This window comes from Adiantum capillus-veneris, chromosome 12, assembly GCF_014529385.1.
Source record: "Adiantum capillus-veneris isolate H3 chromosome 12, ASM1452938v2, whole genome shotgun sequence".
Lineage (NCBI taxonomy): Eukaryota > Viridiplantae > Streptophyta > Polypodiopsida > Polypodiales > Pteridaceae > Adiantum > Adiantum capillus-veneris.
The window spans coordinates 16,293,909-16,320,538 of record NC_140942.1 but is presented as its reverse complement, the minus strand read 5'-3'; the positions used below and the strand labels follow the sequence as shown (position 1 = coordinate 16,320,538).

Sequence of the window (26,630 nt, the reverse complement as noted above, 5' to 3'; positions counted from 1 at the left end):
GCGCAATCCCTTGCTCCAAAATACTCCTCACAACGTCCTTGTGTCTAGTAACGGCAAGAGGCTCGAACTTAAGTTTGAGCCTTGCCTACATATGCTAGTATAGCATCTAGCATGAAATTCTAGCTTCATGACATCCTTGTGGATACCAAGGGAACAGAACAACACCTTTAGGTTCAAACTTAAGTTTAAGCCTCAATTGCATATGATATTGTAGCACCAATGTGTAAGGCTAGCCGAGGGATATCCTTGTGGCTACTTAGGGAAAGAGGCTCGAACTTAAGTTCGAACGTTGCCTACATATGCTAGTATAGCAAGTCTAACCTAATGACATCGTTGTGGATACTTAGGGAAAGCGGCTCAAATTTAAGTTCAAACCTTGCCTACATATGCTATTGTAGGCTATCTTAATGACATCCTTGTGGCTACTTAGGGAAAGAGGCTCAAACTTAAGTTTGAACCTTGCCTACTTATGCTAGTATAGCAAGTCTAACTTAATGGCATCCTTGTGTCTACTTAGGGAAAGTGGCTCAAATTTAAGTTCGAACCTTGCCTACATATGCTATTGTAGCAAGTCTGGCTTAATGACATCCTTGTGGCTACTTAGGGAAAGAGGCTCGAGCTTAAGTTCGAACCTTTCCTACATATGCTATTGTAGCAAGTCTGGCTTAATGACATCCTTGTGGCTACTTAGGGAAAGAGGCTCGAGCTTAAGTTCGAACCTTGCCTACATATTCTACTATAGCAAGTCTGCCTTGAACTGAAGTTTGAGCATCAACTGTATATGTTACTTTAGCACTAGGGTGTAAGGTTAGCCTCATGACATCTGTGTGGCTACCAATGCCAGTGGCTACTTAAGTTTGATCCTCACTTGCATATACTAGAGTAGCACCAGCATGTAAGGCTTTTTGCTACCTTTAGGCTCGATCTTAAGTTCGAGCCTCAAGTGCATATTATTGAGCACTATGATGCAAGGCTTGCCTCATGACATCCTTATGGCTAGCATTATTTGCATATGCTATTGTAGCACTAGGGTGTAAGGCTAGCCGAGGGACATGCTTGTGGCTACCAGAGGCAAGAGGCTCGAGCTTAAGTTTGAGCCTCACCTAGATATGTTAGTATAGCACTATCATGAAAATCTAGATGCACTAAGTCCTTTTAGGATTCATGCAAGAATAGAAAAACACTTAGGATTGAACTTAAATATAGCCTCATGGCATCCTTTTGGTTACCAATGACAAGAGGCTCAACTTAATTTTGATCCCCACTTGCATATTTGAGTGTAGCACTAGCATGGAAGGCTAGCTCGATGACATATTTGTGGCTATCAAGGGCATAGAATAGCACCTTTAGGCTCGATCTTAATTTCGAGCCTCAAGTGCATCAGGGAATAAAAAATCACTTTTAGGCTCAAACTTAAGTTTGAGCTTCCTCTCCATATGCTAATGTAGCACTAGGGTGCATGCCTAGCCTCATGACATCCTTCTAGCTAGAAAAATCATAGAGCTTAACTTTTAGGCTCAAATTTAATGTAGCACTAACTTGCAAGACTACTCTCATGACATCCTTGTGGCTAGCAAGGGTACAAAACAACACCTTTTGGCTCAAACTTAAGTTCGAGCCTCGCCTATACATGCTAGTGTTTTTTTTTAAATGTAATATTTAACTTTAACATATGCTCCTTGTTTAGGTTCTAACATTGTTCTTTTTGGTTGTTTCAGGAATGGAGGCTTCCAATGTACCAAGTATACCAGAGCAGGGTGCACAAGTCTTCACACTCGATGTTCTTGGAATGTCCACTCACGCCAAAACTACTGCTCCAAGAATAAAGGTTGACAAGACCTTTGAGTTAACAAAAGAAGGAGTAGTGAAGTGGTTTGTGGATACCTACGATATAGATGAAAACTACAAAGGTGACATCCATATATATTTCTCACAAGGTGATATGAAATATGGAGACATGGGGATTGTTGTGGGTGTCAAAGATGATGTGGATGCAACAGCAATGCCATACTTTGCATGTAATGTGCTACCTATTGGAGAGACCACAAAGGCAAACAAGTTTTGCTTATCACTGGGCACTTTTCATGTAGCAGACATGAATGGTAGCAAACTAGAAAAAGAAAATTATATTGTAAAATTAGGATTGAAGATCTCCAGCTTCACTAATCAAGAAGACTCGGGTGTGGACTGTGTGGAAGACCTAGTGAAGGCAGTGAAACATGCAAAGCGAGTCTTGAGCTTACCAAAGAAGATTGTACCTGCAAAGAAACCAATCGGGGCACTACCTAAGAAAGTTATGGAGAAGACAGGGAAAGCCATAGTTAGGAGTGCACTTGCAGCATCAAGTGGTGCCCGTGCAAGCGCTTCAACACATGTAGAGAAGATCACTGCCACCATTAATTTAGAGAAGCAAGAAGGTTCACAAGGGCAAGATGCACAAGGACTCATAAGAAAAAGAAAGGCAAAGGATGATTCTACTCTTGAGGAAGATCGACAAAAACTAGCAAAGAGGAAGATGAAAAAGAGTGCAGAAGAAAAAGAGGTTTCTGAAGAGGAGTTGATGGACATGGAAACTCCTTCCGAAGATAACAAGGCACTGACCTCTTAAGAAATCAAGAAGGGATTCTATCCTTTTGGGATCAATGAAGTCTTTAGCATTGACGTGACAAGGTGTTTTCCTGCTCCATCAAACTATGTGTACAAAAGATTAAATCTAGATTGGGTCAGGATTTTGACTTTAGACTTCATTCAAGAACCAAAGCAAGAGGAGATACTAGCAATTTTGATGCCTTGTGATCCTTCCAAAAAACATCCTCTTGACAAACTTGCCAAAGAGGATGTTCGCAATGTTGATTACTGGATCATCTCTGGACAACACTCCATTAGTGCTGCAAAACGTTTGCAGGGTGCAAACGTTGTAAAGGTTACCCCTCAATTGCGTCAACAATTCAAATATAGACGATCAAAGATTATTCTCAATTGCCCACCAAAGATCTCTCGTGAAATCTCCAAAGATGCGAATCTATCTGTTGCAATGTCGATGCAAAAGGAGCCATTTCTTGACCAACTTATGCAAGCGCGAGCACAATGGCATGCAAATGGTTGTCCTTCTAAGCCACCACCTGGTGTCAACCAAACCAAGAAGGACTTTGAGGCTTGGAAGGTACTTGTTTGATTCTTTGAAAACATGGATGTGAGTCTTTTTAATCAATATCTATTTGTAAACTAGAGTCTATCATAGGCTCAAGCAAGACCTCCATGTGCTCATTTAGAACTTAAATTGAGGTTTTAACTTAAGATTTAGTGTCACTTGCATATGATGCTATAACACGACAAGCGAGGCTCGAACTTAGTTTGAGCCCCACTTACATATACCCATGTATTTTGGACTTTGCATAGATGTATGTGAGCATATAAAGAAACAATTCAATCTAGCTAGGCTTGAACTTATTAAGTATGCGTCTGAATCCCACAAGTTAGAGCCTTGTCAATATTGATGTTGGAATTTTCAATTTTGCAGACCTTTGTTGAGACAACAGAGCACACACTTCAAAAGAGATTTGTCAAGACCGACTTGCATTTGCTTCTATGTGATGAGAAGATATGGAAGAATTGGGTCAAGATCATGAGACAATATGCTCGAGGCTTGCTACCAAATACAAAGGGAGAAACAATTGATGAAGGTTCCAACGAAAATCCTAAATTTCTAACTATGAAGGGTGGTCAGATTCAACAAACACCTGGCACAGCAATACTGGCACCTACATTGTTCAGGTGCATTTTAGGCCTCGAGAATAAAGAAGTTCTTGAACTACAAAATGCAATCCTGGACAAAACCATCTTGCTAAAGAAGAGCAAGCATACCCCTCATAGAATGGACATGGATGAGATGGCTTGGAAGATAAAAACAGATCGAGTGTTGAAAGAAGCAATAATATCATTCTTCTTTGATTTGACAAGGGAAAATTTATCTTTGGGAGCAAGTTTGTGAGAAGTACAAGCTAGGAGAGCATGAGTACAATCAAATGAGGAGCTATAGCCAGTACTATGTCAAGGACTCCCTCAACAGAGCAAAGAAGACTCCACCCTCACTTTCAAAAAGTGTAATAACTCTTCTCAATCATCTTTATAGAGCTAATATGGGCATAATATCTCAAGATGAGTCTATTCCATGGAGAATCAAGGGGGTGGGCTTTGATATGGGGAAGATCAAAGACTTTTGCAATACAGAGCACGTACCATTTCAATTGGTTGTCTTGGATCTTCATGGTACTAAAGAAAAGCTCTCTATAGATGTTTTTGCAAATTTGGCACTCAATCTAAACACATTGAATGCACAATACGAATATGTGCTAGTGTGTTTCATTGATTTCATCCATATCGGAATACTTGTTGAAGGGGTTTCTATCCAGTCAACTAAGGTCCATATTGAATATGGAAATATCCAAGCAACAAGAGATGACTCATGGATAGATGGAACTATGAACTCTGCAATGGTTGCTCTTTTTGTTAGCAAGGTTGATAGATTTGAGGCTATTGACAAAGCTCATACAAAAAGAGTCTTTTTCTTAGGCTCTTGTGACAAGGATCATGAATTTATTGATAGAAACTTCATTGATTGCCTTATCATCACAGGGTTTTGTCGTGAGCAAAGCTATGTTTTGGAAATTTTTTGCGGTGGAGTTGTGTTGGAGCAAAGCTTGTCGAAGAAGAGAAGGGAAATTGCTCTATGTAAAGATGATTTTGAAGCAATGGAGTTAGAATCTCAATGCTCTAGTCTTTTGGAGAGAAATCCGTCCTTGCAGGAGTGGTGTGGTGCAAGTCAAGCATCACTTGCGAGACAAACAGTGGAGCTGGATGATAAAGAAAAAGAAGACCTTAACAATCTTGACATCGATGAGCAACAAAGCAGTGGAGAGGATGTTGATGGAAATGAAGACAACGATAACGTAGACAACACAGATGATAGTGAAGTTCAAGAAGCTACGAATTTTGATCATCAAGGGGGGCCAGACAATGTTGGAGAAATGAGTCCAGTTGTGGATGTTGAGTGTGCAAAAGAAAATGATGAAGATAATGAGGATGATGATGCAGGCATCGAGGATGCACAAGAGGATGATAGAGCCCCTCAAGACATTGTAGTAGCTGATGAAAAAGGTGCGAATGCTTCTTAGAGTATTTTTGATACTCGGTTTAATGATGCATGCCATTATCATGTACCAACAGACTCCTAAAGTATAAAAAGGCAGGATAGTGTATTGAATTGATCAATTGTGATACTTTAGGTCCTTCAAACACTATTTTCTTAATACTATCTTGTGTCTTTATCTAAAAGTATGTCATTTTAATTAGATTTAATTGTTGTTGTTTTAAAAAATGATGGGGGGGGGATGAAACTTGAGTTTGAGCCATCACAAAGCATATGTCTTTATTTAAAGTGTCAATTCACAAAGCATAGCTAACATACATATGTGTATTAAGAGGAAGAAATTTTGGTTTTGGTGAGACAATAATGAAGCATTACCAAACATTAATGAGGCTCAAACTTAAGTTCAAGCCTCAAGGAGAGATAGTGAAGCACTTGTGTATGAACTTCAATCAAAAAAGTCATGGCTGAGTTGTTCTAAGTGAGACTTGAACTTCCATATCCTAGTGTAGCACTTGCATATGTTACGTGAAACTCACAATGTCTTTGTACCTAACAAGGCATTGAAATTTAGTTTGTAGGCTTGAACTTAAGTTTGAACCTTGCCTCCACATGTTAGTGTAGCACTACCATGTGAGGCCGAGCTCATGAGCACTACCATGTTAGGCCAATCTCAAGAGCATTGTAGTAATATAATCTTCCAAATAGAAATACTTACGGATCATGAAGTAAAAAGGATCATACCTTGAAAAATTCATAGTTAAGAGGTTTTTTGAATAGGCCCTAGATGTGCACAATATAATAATTTTATACATAGTGAATGCGTTGAGACTAGACATGGCTTGAGATTTAAGCCTTACACTTGAAACATAAGCTTAAGGTTAAGACTTAAGCTTTAGGCATGAACTCAAGTTTGAGCTTCAAAAGTCCTTGTCATAGAATCCTACCTCAACAACAAAAGCCCTTGTCATAGAATCCTACCTCAGTACTTTCAAGTGAAGCTCACAATTTCATATCCTATTGTAGCGATTACATATGTTAAGAAAGAGAAAGAGTCATAAACTGAAATTTATTTTGTAGGATCGAACTTAAGTTTGAGCCTTACCTTTGTATGTTAGTATAGCACTACCATATGAGTCCAGTCTCATGAGCATTGTAGCAAAAAAATGTTACAAATAACAAAATACTTATAGATTATGAAGGAAAGTGGATGATACCTTGAAAAATTCATAGATAAGGGGTTTTATAAATAGGTCTTTAGTGCACATCTTATAAAAGTTTTTCACATAGTGAATGATGAAGACTAAAAAGGGCTTAGGACTTACATTTTAAACTTCAAACATAAGCATAAATTTTGAGACTTAAGTTTTAGGCTTGAAACAAAAGCCTAAACTTTGAGACTTAAACCTTAGGCTGGAGCTTAAGATTAAGCCTCACTTTCAAATGTGCTTTAGGTATCATTCTAGGTTAGCATTTTTGTGTTAATGTGCTAAATGGAGCCTTTCTAGCATAAAACGTGTGGGTTAGATGATGGAAATGAAATGGATTCTATGGTTATTGAAAATCCACTAGACTATTTTATGAATAGGTAAAAATTTGGCTTTTTTCATCTTTCAGATGAAGACAACAAAATAGAAGACGGAGATAACATATCTCAAGCAGCACAAGTGCTACCCACCATTGTTGGAGAGACCCAGTTTCATAAAGGTGACCTTGTAGAGCACAAAAGTGATCTTGTAGAACAAAACTCTCAAAAAACTTCAAATGACATGACTAAAGAGAGCGAGAACATGCTACCTACAATTGGAGAGACCCAAATTCATGAAAGTGACATTAAGAATAGTGAAGAGGAGATGGTGGTGGTAGAGCACCAAAGTGATTTTGTTGTGCAAAATTCTCCAAAACCTTCACACGACACTAACAACATGCCTCAAAGAGATGAGGATGCAGAGGGTAGTGAGAAGAAGGGTGAAGCCAATGAAGAGCTCCAAGCGACTCTTGCAACCAAGGACATACAAGAAAAAACTGACAAAGGGACAGGAAAAGCGACACCAAATACAAAAAAAGTCCAAAGCATTCAAGAAAGGGAGCAAGGGATTGAAGTTGGTGAGAAAAACAAAGGTACTTATTTGTCCAATGTGATTAGTATAGATATGGCCCTTTTTGGAAGATAATACAAAATTCTATTATGTTGTCTTTGCAGGTGAAATTGACATTCAAAGATCCAGTGTGCCACAAGTAGACATCATTGTTGAGGAGCTACGTCCTGATGCACGAAAACGTAGGCCACTTGGAAGCTTATATTCTTTTGAGAGAGATGGAGATAAACTAGTCTTTCAATCTTCCCACATCAATAAAGGAATGCAATCACTTTTAGGAGACATCATTATAGATGAGTATGGGAGTATGAGACGTAAATAACGTGTGCAATTTACAATTGTGTGCTGCAAATATATGGTCCCTTGTTTTGAGATTTATAACTACAAAAACTTAAATTGCTATCATTCTTTTGTATCGTATGTAGAAAATATTGCTCATGCAATCAGCATGAAGAAACATGCACTCATTCTTGATCTTAATGGAGTTTTAGTCAACAAATAAGACAAGAGGCATCCATGTACAGATTGTGTCAAAATTGACCTTGGTCACACCACAGTTGTTGTTCGTCTGTGTTGTTTTGAATTTTTGGATGAGATATGTCAGTACTTTCATGTTGGTATTTGGTCCACCATGCTACAAAAGAATTTTTGCACTTATGTGAACACTCTTGAAAAGCATGCACATAAAAAATATCATTTCTTTATGGTATGGGGACAAGAAGATTGCTACATCCATAATCTTCGAAAAGTGTATAGACCAGATAAGCCTAATGTTGAGGCTATGTTTAAGCCTTTGTTGAGGGGTTGGTATCAGTGCAGGAATTTATGCAATACAACGAATACATTGCTCATTGATGATAGCCCTTTCAAGGGATGTATTAACCCAAACGATAACTGCTTATATCCTGAAAGTTTTCAAGGGAGGCCTGACTATCTTCTTTGCAATGAGCTTCTACCATACCTTTTAAATCTAAATAATACAGATGACATTCGATCTGTTATTTCAGTCAATCGGCTAGGACAATCTTCAATCACAGAGGTTCATGACCTATTTACAAAGTTTCAAGACATTATGGAAGAATGGGGCATGTTCAATGTCCAAGTTCTAAGGGAAGAACTTGACAACAATTCAGTCGAAGTGGAAAGCTCATCTTGTGCATCTTCACAGCTACCATTGTGCAATAACAAGTTAAGTTATGTTCAAGAAAGTAGAGGCAAGAAAGTAGTAAACTCCTTAAGCAAGGATCCAACTATGTTGGCATCCAAGTTTGGTGTGCCACTATTATCTTCAAACCAGCTAAATTAAACTTGTTAAAATTGTCTCACAAAACAAAAAATTTGAGTGATCAACATGCTATTGCTTATGCTACTAGCTTGGGGTATGGTCATGGTCATTTCATTAGCGGAGTTGCAGCAAAAGCATACATATCAAAGCTACAAAAGGCCTACTTAAGCTTATGGGTAGGACTCACTTTAGATTTATCAAAAAATATAAAAAATAAAATCAAATTTTTATCTAATCTAGCATATTTGTTATTGCAGGTGGAAGAAAACAACCAATAAGGGCTTGGCGTGTGCGTTGACTCAATCACCTGGAATGTTCACATACATCTAGAGTGGTGGAAATGTGTTAAGAAGATTTTGACCAAAACAATGTGTTGGGCTCTAGTATTCCGGCCAAAACAATGTGTTGGGTCCAATTATTTGAACATGAACCAAATATGTACACTTTTATATTTCATCAACTAGATGTTATTCAACCTTGGAAAAGAAGTCTCTCTTTTATCTTTGTGGTTGGAGCTCTTTGTACAAGATTTCTTCTGTGTATTTAAGAAAAATATTTTCTTTTGTTGTCTTCTCAAGGTTTAAGTCTATATATATCATGGATAAAATAAATAATGTTGGTGCACAGTGTGTTAATTGAAAATAATATCTCTTCCATTGACCATCATGCCTTTTTTTTGGAACAAGACATTCTGAAGCATATAAATTTGATTACAAATGTTCAAAGCATTTACTATTGAGGTGGCACATGTCATTGAGGACTCATAGGTCTAGAAGGAAATTGATTACACCACCCTCAGATACTATACGGAAACAAAGAAGAGTATTGATCCTTGAACTCAATGGTGTTTTACTTAAGACCATTGAAATGCAACATGGTGATGTATGCCCAGATTGGGGGAAATATATGCATCTCGTTGAAGAGAGTACAAATGTGTGGCATTTTATTCGCAAAGATGCATTCACTTTCCTTGATTTTTGCATGCAATGGTTTGAGGTGTGGATTTGGAGCACTAATAGATTGCAAAGGACTCGTCGTATTCTTGAGTTATGCTTTCCACAACACCATCAAAAATTTAATTTCATAACAGGACAGGCAGCATGCCAAAAGACAAATCTTCTAATTGGATATCGATTTGTATACCACAAGAACTTGGATGTAGCATGGAGAATTTTTCATGATTTGGATGGAAATAATACCTTAATTTTTTACGAGGCCCTTTACAGTGTAATGTGGAATATGCCCAAAACCTACTTGATTTTTCCAAAAATGTGGAATCAATCAAAAGAAGATCTTGAAAGTTTTTTGGAGAGAACAATCACTACATGGTTACTTGGTTGGATCTATGCAAGGGACAAACGAGAGTATACTTGCAATATGTTGGTAAATGAAGCAGCTTGTGATAGAGAAACCTTGTACGTATTGGAGCAATACATGAAAAAACGCAAAGTTTAATGATGTATTTATAGTCATTGAGCCTCTTGACATAGTATCATTTCCTCAGATGAGTTGTACAATACTTGGATCCATGTAAATATGTGAATTGGATTTTATTTTTTATCTTGGTGTTTCTAAACACCACACTATTTTGAGGTTCCTTCAATTCTAAAATTTGTTTTTGATTATTGTAGATTCTTTTTATGAGTGTTGATATAGCCAATTCTTTAACGTTAATGTCTCAAATCTGAGCTACTGATTCAAAGAACGTTTTCTACATGAATAATGTTGTATAATGCAAATTGAGTTAGTGCCATGCTTCCCTCATTCTTTTGATGTCATTGTAGTTGATGCATATAAGTATGTATATAAATACACATATCCCTATATATATGTGTTAAGGGGTATATGAAACATAGAGTGTAACCGTGAATAGATGATAGCTCAAACTACACAAAAATACTAAGTTTTTTAATAGCGTTATAACAAATGGGACTTGAATAATTCCCAAAATTCCTAAATAGGTCTTACATATGTGGGGTTATTTTTCAAACTAACAGCTTCGGCCACAATTCGATAAGCAACGGGGGCATCCAGACCTGGAACCCCTTGTGCACTAGCCTTGCGGTTTTTTTTTTGCTGCTTCATCTTCCTTAAGAGCTGCACTTATCTGTTCTGCAGTTTCTATGGCTGGCTTCGGCTCATTTGGCAATTTGAAGGCATAAGCAATGCTATCAGGAGTGGCTGACACTTTCATAGCATTTACTACGACACTGCCCTCATCGACATTGATGGAATCAAGACCTGCTTGATTATAGCCGTGTCAAAATATAATCTTGTGGCTTGTACCACTATATGAAAATACCACAGTCGGAACAACGCTTCTGCTTGCTCAGTAAACACATACCGCTGTATCTTGCTATGCGGAATAAGTGGTAGAGAAGCTTTAATAGAGGTGATGAGAGCCGAAGTTTCATCTACGGTATCCTGCATCTTTTCTGACATTTTTCTTCTACCCCTGCATTGTAAAGACGATAAGTTTGTAGAGGAAGAAGAATTACTTGAATAGTCAAAGCCGTAACCAGGTGTGTCCGGTATGGATAGATAGTGATCAATAGATGCTTTAGACAAGGAAGTTTGTGGTTGTAGTGAAGAAGCCTTAGAGCTTGGCGATGGCGATTGTGTAACAACAGGCATGCATCGTGTAGGAGATTTATCAGAAAGAATGCCCACTTGCCTTACTGTTATATGCGTTCGCGCCATAAAAGATCCACTACTTACCGTTCCTAAAGTTTTGTGCACCGTCGACGATGTGGCATACATGCATTGGCTAATACATCCCATATGCCTGATAATGATTATTACCGGGACCCTTTGACTGGCTCTGGTACTGGTTGTACTGGCTTTGGTCCTAGTTGTACATGAAAAAGGTTTAGAATAGCTGACTCTAAATTTTCCAAGCCATCAATTCCCAGAATGCCAGTATCTTCTTCCCTGGAAATCTCTTTTTCATTCGAATAATATAGCTTGATCTTGGCCCCATTATAAAAACACGTCATCAGTAATCTAGAAAAATCTTTCAACCTTACTGTGCCATTTGAAAACACCCAATCAACTTCATATTTTACCAGTCCAAGCTATCTTTAGGTTTGGTTTCTTAGGACCCAGTTTAGATTGATAGAGTAAAACCAAGTCGCCCTTTTGGAATTCCCTAACTTTGATTCGTCTATCATGCCAGTGTTTTCTTCTTTGCTGAATAATTTCTTGTTCCAGTATAGCACATTGCCTTAACTCACCCAAATGTGCTAATTCCTCCAATCTATTTTTCAGATTATGATTGAAATCCAATCCATACTCTACTGCCATCCTGAGACTGGGAATCACAAATTCCATAGGCACTACCATACACCATTCTGAATGGTGTTAGTCCAGTAGTGACCTTATGAGCTGTTCTGTAGGCCCATAGAGTAGTTTGAAGCTTCAGATCCCACTAACGTGGCTCCTTCTGTACAATTTTGGTAAGAATGGTCTTGATGGTTTTATTACTACTCTCTACTTTCCCATTGCACCTGGGATAATATGGCATTGATTTCTGGTGCTTGACTGAGAGAATTTCCATAGTATCATTAATAAAGTGTGACCCTTGATCAAACACAATCTCCACAGGACATCCATATCGGCAGATAATATTTTCAAAGAGAATACAACAGTGGACTTCGTGGTGTTTTCTGGAAGAGCCTTAGCTTCCACCCATTTGGTGACATAACAAGTGGCCATCGATATATACCAGTTCTTCCTGAGTAATTTTCTTGAATTGACCCATGAAATCCGGACCCCATTTCATAAATACTCCCAGTGGTTGAACTGGAGTAAGAGGAGTCATATCAGTTGTTGTTGGTCTGCCCATCCTTTGGCATATATCACATGTTTTACAAAATCTTCTAACATCAAATATTAGACTTTGCCACCACAGTCCAGCCTGCAAAATCTTCTTGTAAGTAATATTAGTGGAGAAATGTCCTCCAGAATCCCCATCATGTGCCTCAAAAATAACTTGCATTCTCCCTTCCATCGGCACACACCTTTGAAGAACCCCATCTACTCCCAGTCTATAGAGCATTCCTCCAATAATGGTGAACGTCAGACTCTTAATAATCAGAGCCTTCTTCTAATTCCAAGTCCAGTTTTTTGGGAATCCTCCTTTAGAAAGAAGCTGATATACATCAGACCATTCTGAATCGGTGTTTTCATTAGCTGTTGCTCATCTCTTAAGGATACTTGGGAGTAGCCATCAATACTCCTAGATAGGAAATCAGCACCACAATGGGTTTTACTGGGCTTATGAAAAATATGAAATTCAAACTCCATCAAGAACATCATCCATCTTATCAGTGTGCCTTGAATAATGACTTTGTTAATAAAAAATAATAATGCCTAATGATCCACATAAAAATGAAATAGCTTGCCTAGAAAATAGTGTCAAAATTTAGTAGCACTGAAAACCATTCCTAGGGCTTCTCTTTCAGTAGTGGTATATCCCTGTTCAACCTGACTGAATTTCTGACCAGCAAAATACACTGGATTATCAGTCCTCCCTTCTGGCTGAGCTAATATTGCTCCCATCGTCAGTCCTGAAGCATCGACATGCACATGAAAAATAACATCCCAATTCGGTTGTCGAAGGACTGGCTGATTGATAATGGCATTCTTCAAATGTTGAAAACTCTCCTCACATTCATAGTCCAAATGAACTTGCTATTCTTCTTTGTGAGCTCATACAAAGGCAATGCCTTGGAAGAAAACATATGCACAAATCTTCTATAAAAATTGATATATCCCAAGAAAGAACTTAACTTTGATGCAGTGCATGGTGCCTTAGCTTGCTAGACACACTGGATCTTGTCATTGGCCATCTCTATGCCATTCTTGGACACTATGTGTCCCAATAGTTGTCCTTTCCAAACCAAGAAAATAGATCTGAATGGATTCAGACAGATTCTCTTTTCCTTACAGCGCTGGAAAACCATTTACAGAAACAGCAAATGCTTCTCCTCAGTTGCTTAGACAGTGAAGTCATCCATAAATATGACAAGAAATCAGTGGGATAAATTCATTGAATATCTCCATCATACATCTTTGGAATCTCGTTGGAGCATTGCAAAGACCAAACGGCATAACCAGATACATGAATGCTCCCCACTCAGTAATAAAAGTAGTTTTACCCCGATCTTTAGGAGCAATCTACAGCTGATTATACCCACTATAGACATCCATAAATCTATACATCTCGCGGCCTGCAATTTCATCTAGAAGCATGTCCGTAAATGGTAATGGAAAAGGATCCTCAATGGTCTGAGCATTCAGCTATTGATAATCCACACAAACTATGAGCTTTCCATTTTTCTTGGGTACAACTACAATAGGAAACAACCAGTCACTACTGGGCGACCTCAGTGATAAACCCAATTTTCAGAAGGTTATCTATCTCTTCCTTGACCTTCTTGGCATAATTTGGATTCATTCGATACTATTGCAGTCTCAATTGTCTAGCATCCGATTTCAGAGGTATTCTATGTTGACAGACTTCAGGATCTACCCCTTTTAAAGTGTGTTCCCATGCGAATACGTCCTTGTACTTCTGAAACATGTCTCGGGCTTTCTCTTTCATTCCTGGGTCTAGATGCTTGTTGACTTTGATTAATCTAGGGTTTTCCTTAGACCCCAGGTTCCATTCATCAATTTCTTGATCATCTGGAAGCAACCAATTAGGCCCACCTCCCTTCCTCTTGGTTGACTCCTAAGCATAACCCCAAGACGGACCCCTTAATTCTGAACCATCATTCTGATCTTCAATAATTTCCTCAGAGTGTACTTGTTCAGAGGTCGCTGGTGTACTGGGATCTGAGAATTCTTCTATAGAGTCAACTGGTTTTTCTGGCCTTCCAGTTAGCTAACTAGTCGTTCTCTAGAATTCAGTTCAGTGAACTGACTTGGAAATTGCTTCCTTTGATTTTCAGCTTGATCTTTGTCAAATAATACTGCATTTAGATCTATCTCAATCAATGGAAAAATATTCATTGCTGCCAGCATCCTCTCAATTTTCTTTACTCCATACTTCTAGCAAAGCTCTTCTGGTCGTAGTGCCTTTCTACAACTTCTAGTATTATTGGTCTGAATCTAAATTCTTCTACTGGTACCTTGTATTATCAGAGTCTGATTGGCATAGTCGTGAATAGCCTGCACCGTTCACAACCATGGATGCCCCATTAGCATCCCATATGCGCCTTGCACATCTAGTACTAGGAAGCTGGTCTCGAACTTTTCTTTTCCCACCCTTATCTGCATACTCTCTATCATCCCAGTTGCCTGCACAACTCGATGATATGCCATTCGAACTTTGAGGGGTGCTGGTTTCAGATTTGTGATACCCATTCCTTGTTGAAGGTGCCTCCATCCAGTATGACACCAGATAATGGCTCCCACTGTTTCCTAACATTGTATTCTACTTGGATCACTGGCACTTCATCGTCTCTGAGAACAACCAAGTCAACTGCTCGGTCTTTCGCTTCAACCTTCCTTCGCTGTCTGATGAATTTCACTGCTTCAGGCAAAGTCTTTCTAATGTCATCTGGCTCAACTGTCGATTTCTGAATTCTTTCACAAATCTTGACATGAATTTCTTCTCTCTCTTGATGAGGGTTATTATCAAAACTTGAAGAATCGGGACTATCTACATAGTGTCATTCCTCTGTTCTGATACCTACAGTGCCTCTTCCAGTGTTTCCTGTTGCAGTTGTTTCTGATTTAACACTCCCTAATTTCTCCACCAGTCCTTGAACTGTAGCCAACATGGTCTCAATAATTCCAGACCCTGACTGGTCTGGTTGTGTTTTCTCATAAGACCAGGCTGGTATCTTCTGAATGACCCGGGCATCAGAACTTTTTGGCTGCTTTGGCAGCTCTTGGCTAGATCTTCTGTGATCTTAGCCACTAGTTTTCTTTGCTCTTGCCATTCATCGACTACCTTTTCTTTACCTTTTGCCTTGCACACCTCTCTCTGATGAGCCCATTTGCTACTTTTTGAAATGACTGGTTTTGCCGGCTCATCTGGAATTTCCTCAATGACTACCACTTTACTGTGTGGAACTGGCTCTGGGACTTTCACCTTTGTAGCCGCCATGCTAGGTGCTTCTAGACACCGAGCTGCAAAATCGAGCTACAAAATGCCCATACTTGCCACAAGTATAACAATTGAGGCTTCGATTTTGAAAGTTACCATGACCCCGGCCTTGACCAGTACCTCCCTGGTACCTGCCACGTCCAATACCAGTACCACTGGTACCTGATTTATCCTCTTGGGGTACACTGGTTGTCTCCACTCTGGCTGATTCAGCATTGGTAAATGCTACTACAGAAAAATCTTTTCCCTTCTTGAAGTGATGAATGCGAATGCCATAATTGTTCCATAAATGACCATATGCTTTGCAATAAGTACATTGTGACACTCATTGGAAACATGATCTTTAGATTTTCACCTTGAACACTAGGTTTCCATTCTTCTAATTGGTTGTTTGATCTAGCTGATTTCAATAATCTGTCGGGCCATCTCATCAATCTTTCCGGGCCAAGACCCCTTCTTGGCCTTGTCTTTTCTCTTTTCATCTGAGCTGTTTTCAGAGCTACTGGAGGTCTCATTGGAATCAGAATACTTAGTGGAAGAACTACTACTACTGAACCTCCTTTCCTTGTGACCCCTCTCCTTCTTAGCCTGCTGTTCAAGCTTCAAAGCTCGTTGCACCAAATCATTGAATTTCTTTGTTGGTGCAGGTACCTCCTGTTCTCTGAGCTTTTTACTGCGGAACCCATTTAGAAACCATGCGCGTAGCCTCTTTTCTGATGGTGGTTCCTGCAACTGCCTGGTTAACTCCTTAATTTTCTCAACATAACTTCTCACTGATAATTTCCCTTGTTAATCTTATCTAGCTCACAAAGGATTTCCTCATCTCCCCTGTTGCCTGAATATTCTAGTCTGAAAGCCTTAAGCGATTTGTTGTATGATCTGAGTTGGCAAGCCGGGTAATGGTAGTACCATTTCCTCATTGTATCCTTTAGTGTCTGAGGAAAGTATTCTCCCTAGTCATCTTCATCAATGTTCTTCAACTCAGCATACTGTTCAAAAGCTTGGATATGAACATCTAGATCATCTTTCTTCCCGCCTTTGATTCACTGGGAAAGAAATTTTCAATGAAGAGGTATAACCATGCCGGTCAGCATCGTCTCTGCCTCTTCTGACCTTGGGAGCAGCATCGTCTTTGCCTCTTCTGACCTTGGGAGCCTGACTCCGTCTTGAAGACTTCTTGTAGTGGTTTGTATCAACATCCCAATCAATTTTTTCTTCAGTCTCGGTTTTTGTCTTTTCTCTGGCATTTCTAGTGGAACTGTGATGACTACCCTTGCTGCCTTTGGCCCCAACATCCCTATGTGTGGTCCAAGAACTCCTAACCTTGCGTTCTTCCCGCTCAGCCCTTCTTCTCCTGGACTGAGTGGAGTGCTGAGAGTCCTTGGCCTCATCAACATGACTGTGCTCCTCCTGAGCCTCAGCCTCAGTCACATAGTTTCAGTCACCGCGTCCTTCTGAGGATCAGACTCTCTTTCTGATTCCTCAAGAATAGGGTCGACGCGGTTGGAATCAGTGCCTAATCATGTGGATGGTTTACGACCACGACTGGTTTTAGGCGCCATCAGTACAATTGAAGATTTTAACTGGGAGAAGAGTTTTCTGGTCAAAGAGCGAACAACTCTAACCACCTTGATCTCCAAAATGGAATTGGCGTTGATCTCTTCAGATAGTTGATTCCAGTGTTAGAATGTAAAGCTACTAGTAGGTCGTCATTTCAATTAGTTAAACTGGAATAGAGAACTGAAACTGAACTGAAATAGTTAACTAAACTGAAATAGTACACTGAGATGAGAGACATACTGAAGACTCGAAAAGTATTTACAGATTCAGATTAATAGTTCTAGAACAATCAATATAGTATGTAATGAGTTTGAGCTCAAATGATCACAGCAATAATGATTACAGAGTGAAGCTAGAGATGAAGAGCTCATAACTTGAGAATGCTTAGAAGCTAAGTCGAAAGATAAACAGCTAAGCCAAGAACTAAGAGTAAGAAGCAAGCAGTCCAATTACAATGTAATGGGTCTTATTTATAGCTCCCAAAAATTATTGTTGTAACTGCCCGCAGTAATTACTGACGTGTGACTGATCCATTGTTCGACCTTCTAAGAGACAGTTCCTGCCTGTTGGGACTATCTTCATCTTCTATACACTCTCTCTCTCTCTCTCTCTCTCTCTCTCTCTCTCTCTCTCTCTCTCTCTCTCTCTCAGATCAGGGATTCAATATTCACATCATCACGTGAAATTTCTTGTGATCACAATGTTTATTATTACATTCACATAATCACAATTAACGCGATCACCAAAAACTGATAAATGATGACGCAAAAACCCACCATAATCCCGTCAAAATATGTGTTTTTTAACGCGCTTACTTAGAAGCTATGTGAACCCTAAACCAAACCTATCAAAAAATAAAAAAAGCTGAGAGGACTTACCAAATTGGATAATCATAGAAAAAAGTTTGATATTAAAGGTACTACTAGTATTAAGGAACTGGAACTTGTCCCTTTAAATGTACTAAAACAAAAAGGTAATCATATGTCCACTACATACTACATAATGGTATTAAATAAATACCACTAAACTTATAAACCTGCAGCGGGACTGGGCTGTAATATGACTCTCTCTCACTACCGCTTCTCTTAGACACTGTCATAATTCCTAATTTTATTCTATGAAGTCTGTCGGGCAATCCACAGCTCTCTTCTCTATGGCCCAGCGACTTAATGCCGTCTGTTCGTTCCCGCGAGTCGCTTGACTTGCAACCTACGTCTTAAGTGCAGCGAAGTCGATGGTAAATCAGATTTGCGAAGTTAAGAACAAAGGTAAGCCTCTCTAGATTTATCCTCTGACATAGTTAATGTTGTAACGGTGTCATTTCCTCTACTTACTTCCTAAGTTAAGCTTACTTCGGTCGAGGATGCACATCAAGGCTTAACAGCTTGATTGCATGACCTTTTCTTTGCTCCTTGAAGCAGTACTAATTAATGCTTGTTTTTGAATCAGCTAACAAACTAACTGCTAGGATTTTCAATGACTCCCCGTAAATGAATAATCTGCTGTTTTTCTTTGTCGCGAGCGGATTTTGGCAACAAAGGTCTGCCTCTACCCCCTTACGACATTGTTTTCATGTTCAAATTCGCACGTTCTTGATTCAAAGCAAAAGGGAGTTGGATTGTTACTTCACATGCATTTGCTTGTTCATGTAGCAAACTTGTTTGATGGTAATTTTCTCCTCCGTAGCCTTTCTCATCAAGCATTTTCTAGCGTGGACACATTAGTTTCCGCAGGGATGTCATTAACGTATGTCCTATGTTCCTTTAGAGCCTGATTCCATTCAACTCAGTTGTGTGCTGGCGTCTGGAATGCACATTGCCATTCTGATTGGAAACTCAGTGTCCATTAATTGGTAGAATCTGATGCTGAAGCATTTTGTGAAGGTAAGAGTACTTTGTTTGAATTTATTTTTATGAAATGCTTAACCTTTCTCAGATTCAAGCTAGTAGCCATTCTGCTTAGTGCATCTTCTGCGGGGTTCCTTATTGTGTCAACAAATCTGTTTAGCATACCTGCTGCAGGTTTATTTAGTAGTGAGAGTGAAGGCCTCCGAATTCTGGCTTACTCAGTATCCTCCTACTTTAGTAATCTACCCTGAAGCACGTTCTTTCTTTTCTGATGTATGTTTTTTCTTATAGACGCCATGAATGGACTAAGAAACAGTATGATCATGTGCCCCAGCCTAAAACAGGTTTAGTCGAAAGGTGACTAGGACTGAGCTTTCTTAAACTCTTGGATCGTAAGCAAGACCCATGGTTGAGTGCATCCTCGAAAATTGACATCCATGGCTGAGTGCATCTTTGACATCAGAGAGGTCCACACCTGTAATCTGTGCTCTTTTCTTAATGTTGATTACCAGAAGTTCATCCTCTGATCATTGCGTTCTTCATCCTCCCACTGAGCCAGTATAGGCATCATAGACATCACATGACCACAGAGCCAGCACAGGCAATCATAGCCGAGGAAGTGAGGAATAGGCATTTTCAAGGCAAAAAACCTTAGAAGCACTTCTATATATGGAGGGAGAAGACTGCCCATACCTCTAGGCTCTTTCAACTGCACCTAGTCTTCTCATGATAAAGCATGCGTGTTGAATAACAGAACAGATGATGAATATTGTCCTTCTTACTGACAAATGAGATACTTATTGCTTTGGATGCGTGTTTGTTGGTTGATTAGTGTTGTGTTCTTTGGCATTCCTTTTCGTGCAATAATTTTTCTGATTCCAGCTTCAATTGAATTGTTTCTAGCTTCATTCTGAAAGAGACTTTTCTCCTGCACCTGTCTAACTTAGACTGTTTCTAGCTTCATTCTGACAGTAAATGTTCTGTGGTATGGATGGTTGTGTTGATGTACCAAAGTCATTACCAAAGTCCTTTATTTGTTGTTTGATGTACCAAAGTCATTTCTTTGTTTTAAAATATCGCTGTTGATGCATGTATTTGCTCTGATGCAATGTTTTTTGAGGCGGTATACTTGCGCTTTTTGACACAGCATTTACACTTCCTAAACTCAGATCCCTGTCCATGATTTGTTCTAGCTCATGTACGCGCCCTTATAGAGGAAAGGAGGTGAGTCAAGTGATGGATGACTATGACTTGTCACTTGCTGTTAATGTGTTCACCATGATTAGGCTATTTGTCTATGCAACAATGGCTTAAATTGTATGCTCTACACATATCAAATAATGCTGGCCCTTCTAAGCCCTGGATAAGTGGGTGCTTGCGTACCTTGAACAATGAACATAACATTGAACAGTGAGGCTGGCAAGTTTGTCTGAGACTCTCAGCCTAACCGGCGATAGGTAGTCTGAGTACTGTGCAACGTACAGTAATGGGCGAAAAAGGCATATTTTCTTTGGCCAGCCTTCAGGCTTCCGTGTCCCCCCCCCCCCCCCCCCCCGCTGGCTGCTCAGTGCTTCCATAATTCCATTCATGTTGTCCATTCTTCGGTCCTTCCAGACTCAAGTTCCCGTCCCTCTTTGGTGCCCCATCATTCGAGACCTTTCTCTAATATACCACCATAGATGTCGTTTTTACCATTTCTGTTTGACTTGAAATTATATTGTTCTGCAGCCTGCAGTAGTCATCATCTTATAGCTGTGTAGTTGCTTCAAGTTCGTTCTAATCATCAGCGGGTCTTCGTGGCTGATGGCTATGCTTTCCCTCTTACGAACTGCAGTTCGCATGTGGACCTCTGGCTTGAGAATTCAGTGCCAACAAAGGACCAGCCGGATGGTGTATCAACGGCTCTTGTCCGCTTTCACCCAAAGTCGAAGGTGGTTGCCATAGCTTGGTTTCTTTGTTGAATGACCAGCATTTCCTGTGTGTATGTTTGTAAGGGAGAGCAGTTCAATGTATACTTTGAGAACTGCAGCTAGTGCTTCTGAGTCTCGTGTGCTTTTATGTCTGAAGCTTCAAGCTTGTATGCAGGGTTATGGTCGTATATCACCTGCCGAATATTGCAGCTCTTGTCCTCCTAGAGTTTTTTGTATGGTTTATACTTTCTGCCTCTGCTTACCTTGAACTACCTGCCAATGGAATGATCAATTCAACATCAGTCGGACTTGCTTCACCTGGGCCTGGTAAAAAGGCTCGTCCAGCTCCTCCCACTTCATCAGTGCCAATGCCTCTCACTCCTTGGCCCACTTCATCAGCTCCTGCTCGCACTCCATCAGATGTATCTTCAGCTCCTGGATTCACTCCAGCAGCTCCAATCTCTCCAACTCCTTTCACTGCAGCTTCTCCGATCACTCCAACTCCGTTCGGTGCAGTTCCAACGCCAGAGCTTGGCTTTTTAAGTCCATCAGATGTTCCTCCTGCTTCTCTCTCTCCACCAGATGCTTCTTTCAGTCCATCAGATGCAGTGACTCCCTCAAGCGTTGCACCTCCTACTCTGGATGCTAAATCTCCCCAACCTCGTGTATTGCGGCGGCTTCGTTCAGTTCTGACAACAACATTTTTTTATATATCAATCTTGCTGATGATGGCCGTTCTCTGTTGTATTTTAATGGGGGGTCTAAACCCGCTCGTTGCCTGGATTGATACACGGTTCGAAAGGGCGAGAAGACGTGTCTCAGAATGGAGCAGAAGGTGTAATCAAACTGATGATACACCAGAAGCACAAGCAGCTGCAATGCTGGAGGTATGTTCAACTCGTGTCTTCATACACAAGGCAGAACTTTATGTCAGTGCAGCAAAATGTGTCTCAATCAAAAGAGGCATGTTCCATTTTCCTTCTGTTTCCACAGAGACAACTACGGAGGCAATTTGCAGAAGCCGCAGGCGCCACCTTGAATGCTTTTGTTGAGGTATGATCATCTGACACGCCAAGGAGTATCTTGAAGTAAATATGGGCCCTAACCTTCTGTTTTGCAGCAGTCATTGTACTCAGATCAGGACCCGGAAACCCCACACTCCGGTGGAACGGAAACAGAAGCATCTTCCACAAAAATTGAAACCCCACGCTCCGATGGAACCGAATCAGAGGCTACTTCCACTAAATTTGTGACATAATGTGCAGGAATTTACTCGAGTGTCCACTTGTTTGTTTGATACGCTGCCAAGTGGGTTTTCCGAAGTAAACGGGATTTGGGATCTTCATCTTGTCTAAGCCTACATAGCAACGTGACAAATCTTGCTGGAGGTTTCAAAGCTCGAACCCCCTCCTACGTTGTTCAGCACCACTGTTGTGTGGAGAGAGAGAGAGAGCTCTGAAATATTTTCAAGCCTAAACGAAGCTACAAAGGATCCAAAAACCAAAGCTTAAACACACTAGTCAAGCTATCCAAAACGAAAGGCTAGCACTAATTTGTTTTGTACCGAAAGACAAAATCAAATTGAATGCTACTTGTGTTGGAGAAAGTATCTAGAGAAGTTTTAACAGATGAAATAAATGGTCTTTGAAAATATAACTACATTATATTAACTAGTACGGCCGGCCGCCGAAGTCTCTCCCCCTCTCTCCCTCTTTATCGCACGCAAAGGGGCTTGTTTTTGTTTTGGACTTTAGCCTTCAGGTCGCAGATTGTGACACGTGTAAAGGGCTCTCCCTTCCGCCATATTATGTTAATAGATGTTCGTATTCTAAAGATTGAAAAATTACCAAAATACCTCGAAAATTCCTAAAATACCCTTATATGTTGAAAATTTCCATGTATACCTTTCAAATCTAGATTAAAATTTCCAATATGCCCTTGAAATCTACCAAAATTCCCAATTGATCCTTGTGATAATAGCAAACATGACAAAAGCGGTAATCTTTTTCAAGTTTTTATACAAAGCACTTTATTCTATAGATTGATTGCATCAAAACACACATTCTAGATAATATTATGAACTAAAGGCATAGCATAGCTCGATATGAACACACACAAATGCGACCATTTTTGCGTATGTAGGTGATTATCTTTGGCTAACAACTTTATACACATTGTAATCGTAATGCTTTTGTATATAAACTTTGGGAAAATTGGAGCAATTCCCAATATAAAAAACGACGAGGACATTTTGGAAATTTCAATATTACGTGGGTATAAGCACACATTTAATGTTTTTGTTGTAAATTTACCAGATTTGATTCTTGAGACCAAACTAATTGTTCAAACTTGTTGAAAGTTGGTAGGTAGCCTATTATTGGACAGGAGGGTTCCAAAAGAGAAGTTGAAATCTAAGCTCAGTTACTACAAGCGAGACACCAATCGTGCATGATGTCTGAGGTATAAGCTAGAGCAGTGAAACCTTTAACCAAGCCTAGCTTGTGTGACTTGGGGAGCAAAAGAAACCCACCCATCAAATCATATTGAATTTAGACACCAGCAAGGTACAAAAATAGCAGTTTAGCCTAAAGACCACAATGGTTTTGTGAGATTTATGGCATGCACAAATATTTTGAGTAAAAGCTCTTATACAATAGTGTTAAGTGAGGTTAGATTTAGACATAGTCCAGATATGGAGTGAAGATTTCACTAACAAGTTCAAATATTGATTCTAATCGTACATTAGGGTTGATAGTAGATTTTACGGGTCTAGATGCCTCACATGAGAGCATATGCTCCATCATTTTAGTGTATCCATTGCCATTTACATACATTACACTTGCTTGATAAGAGAATCAAAACATAGAAAATTTAGACAGAGTTTTGATTGATAAAATACAGTGTCAAGTTTTTTAAACATCCTTCTACAAAGACAATAGCAGTTTATAGACCTTTGTAGATTGCTTGGGAAGATTTGCCCCACCAAGTAGAATTGGTGAAGACTCAATGAAGCAAATTAGGTAAGCGGTTCAAGTCGGTAAGCTAAGTGAGTTTTGCAATTTGATGCAATTGAGGTCAAGAGCATATATTATTAGGTCACGAGCAAGGTCATTTAGAGATCACGGTAGCAAAGTATCTACCAACAAGAGCGATAAACAGGTAGACCTAGATCCTTTGGCGATACCTCTGTCAACCAAACTTCCTTCATCAACGCGTACGCACATGCAACTGAACACTCATCACAGCGGCAAGCAGTCGTGATGTGGCAAGAATCTCTACACCACTCTGGTGAACCCATCAAAGTAGGGCTTCGAACGTAGTTTGCCGCTCCGGCCCGTCAATCTAGGCGAGAAACAGAGGGAGGAGAGAGCGAGTTTGATGGAAATAGCTTACAGTGTGTGCGCAAAGAGGGCATGGCGACAACATCCTTAATTCGAGGCCAAACAACACTCCTTGCAAGGGAACTCTCATGTGCGCACCCTTTCATGTTGACAAGCCAACCCAATGTGAGCTTCAAAAGCGATTGGAAACTGAAGGACCGTCTCATTTGGGCTTAGATGAATCCAACATTTTGTTAATCTTTGAGCATGAGAATGCCCATGGTGCTAAAATCTATATGGCAGCTAAAGGCTATCTCAGTTGGGCTTAGATGGATCCAACATTTTGTTAATCTTTGAGGACGACAATGCCCATGGTGCTAAAATTTATATGGCAACTATGGTGTCACGAATGAAGAAGCTAAGCAGCCATCCATTTCAAAAGTGTTTGTGCACTTCAATCATGGCCGATACACTCATGATCAAGGTGTGACATAGGCATTTTTCAATAACCCAGATATGCTTGATACCTTAGGGGTCCCAATTAAAGAAGAAACAATAGACTGTGTCATAGAGGAGGAGAAAGCTCCAGAGATTCCAAGGGTGATAATAAGAGAAGTGCCAAAACATGGATGATGACAAAGATGAGGGACTTCATAAGTTCTTCAATGATTTTACCTCAGTCTATTACAGATGCTTCTAAGAGCCAATAGAAGTTGAGATTAGCAAGGACAAGGTTTTGTACCTATTCATATTCAGTCAAGGATAGACTCGGACAGGCTATGCAAGATTATTTTAGATGGACGTCAGTATGCCAAGGCTACTTCACAAGATGTCATCAAGACTAACCATTGCATCTAGGTGGGCCAGCAAACACAATTTTTGGAGTTCATCAAGAAACAACAAGATCAATGCCGGGTGGGAATTGAAGGTTTTCTCCTTTTTTTTTCTTTTTGGTCATCATCTTGTAGGTCATTTCTACTACGTGTAAAGTGTCACATGGAGTCACATGAGTAGACTAAGCAGACTTCCCATAGGTTCTTATCATAAGCGAGGAACCATATCCATGTCTAGGGTTACCCAACAATCTTTCCCTTAAGATTAACCATGGTACTCTCTAGTGATCCATCTAATCTTCCTATGGTCCATTGATACATATGGCTAGTTCTCACTAGATTGAACACTTCACGGTTCTCAACTTAATGCATCCTGGTGATTCTCAGTAGATTCATTAGCTAATGGTTCACAAGGTGGCTATTTACATCATCACCTAGGTTCTATTCTAGAGTAGTCCATCCTTTGTTCATTTCATGGGATTGTGGTCGTGGTCGTTATCATCTTCATTTGTTGCTTTGTCTTCTTTATAAGAAATTTGCTCATTGCTTCTTCATATGGTTTTTGCTTATTGTTCACCCCTTAGGATTTGTATCATACAAAATATATGGGGTGGTCTAACCAACAATTGGTAGTGTTTGAAATTTCAGTACATTCATGGTCATTGTGTAACCAAGTGTTATCATGTTGTGATTCAATGCAAAAGTGGATGTAAACTTTGTACAAGTTTCAAGAAAAAATTGTGCATATTCATGTCTTGGGACTTCTAGGGAGTTCACTAATCTTGGGATTCAATAACACATACATATTATTGTGCTTTGAGGAGAGAGAATATTGATGCTTCTCCTTAGAAACTCCCACTTGAAGGAGAGTCACTGTGAGTTGATGCTTCCTTGGTAATCAAAACTTTTGGCAGCATGCAGAAAATCCTCTTGAGGATATTTGGCCAATTATGAAGCCGGAGAGCACACGAGCCCTCTCTAAAACTTAGGGAGGTTTAAGGAATAAATCCAAGAATGTGTTCGAGCATGGATTATTGAAATTGATTGATGGTGCTTATTAGACAGAGAAGGATTGTATATAAGTGATTAAGAATTAATCACCATGCATGATTTAGCCTTTGATGCCACATGTTGAGATTAGGGTGGATAGATAAGTGAATCATTCAAGGTGTGTGTGTGTGTGTGTGTGTGTGTGTGTGTGTGTGTGTGTGTGATAGAGTAGAGACAACAACACAAAATATGTTCAGAAATGCTTGATGATTAAAACTTACAATGATTTCAATACAAGGTTGAACTATAGGCTCATTGTACAGTGATACATCATCTTGTAGGTCATATTGTCCTAGGTGTAAAGTGTCAGATGGAGTCACATGAAAAATCATATGGGTTTATGCCATATGAGCATCTAGTAGACTAAGGTACTTTTCCATAGGTTCTTGTCATAAGAGAGGAACTGATACCTATGGTTAGGATTACCCAACAATCTTCCCCTTAAGATTAGTCATGGTACTCT

General features: G+C 39.7%; 1 protein-coding gene across 3 annotated transcripts; it reads left to right on the top strand.

Annotated features, from left to right (window-relative positions):
• The first annotated feature begins 18,273 nt into the window (after positions 1 to 18,273).
• Positions 18,274 to 22,570, top strand: LOC147445361 (uncharacterized). 3 transcript variants are annotated; one of them, XM_086526009.1, is made up of 7 exons: positions 18,274 to 18,475; positions 18,657 to 18,747; positions 18,975 to 19,090; positions 20,889 to 20,985; positions 21,140 to 21,851; positions 21,958 to 22,017; positions 22,088 to 22,570. In XM_086526009.1, exons 4-7 carry the CDS (start codon positions 20,894 to 20,896, stop codon positions 22,220 to 22,222), a joined length of 999 nt encoding a protein of 332 aa, XP_086382135.1. In that variant the 5' UTR covers positions 18,274 to 18,475; positions 18,657 to 18,747; positions 18,975 to 19,090; positions 20,889 to 20,893; the 3' UTR covers positions 22,223 to 22,570. The 3 variants fall into 3 exon arrangements, with proteins under 3 accessions (XP_086382135.1, XP_086382136.1, XP_086382134.1); XM_086526010.1 differs by lacking the exon at positions 18,975 to 19,090; XM_086526008.1 differs by lacking the exons at positions 18,657 to 18,747; positions 18,975 to 19,090.
• Positions 22,571 to 26,630: the final 4,060 nt, after the last annotated feature.

Excerpts from the sequence above, each read along its gene's own strand:
- LOC147445361 (XM_086526008.1), top strand. The coding sequence starts at position 18,442 with ATGGTAAATCAGATTTGCGAAGTTAAGAACAAAG. Across the intron at positions 18,476-20,888 it reads TTGCGAAGTTAAGAACAAAG|TTCGCATGTGGACCTCTGGC; the intron begins GTAAGCCTCTCT and ends TACGAACTGCAG. Across the intron at positions 20,986-21,139 it reads GCTTTCACCCAAAGTCGAAG|GGTTATGGTCGTATATCACC; the intron begins GTGGTTGCCATA and ends GCTTGTATGCAG.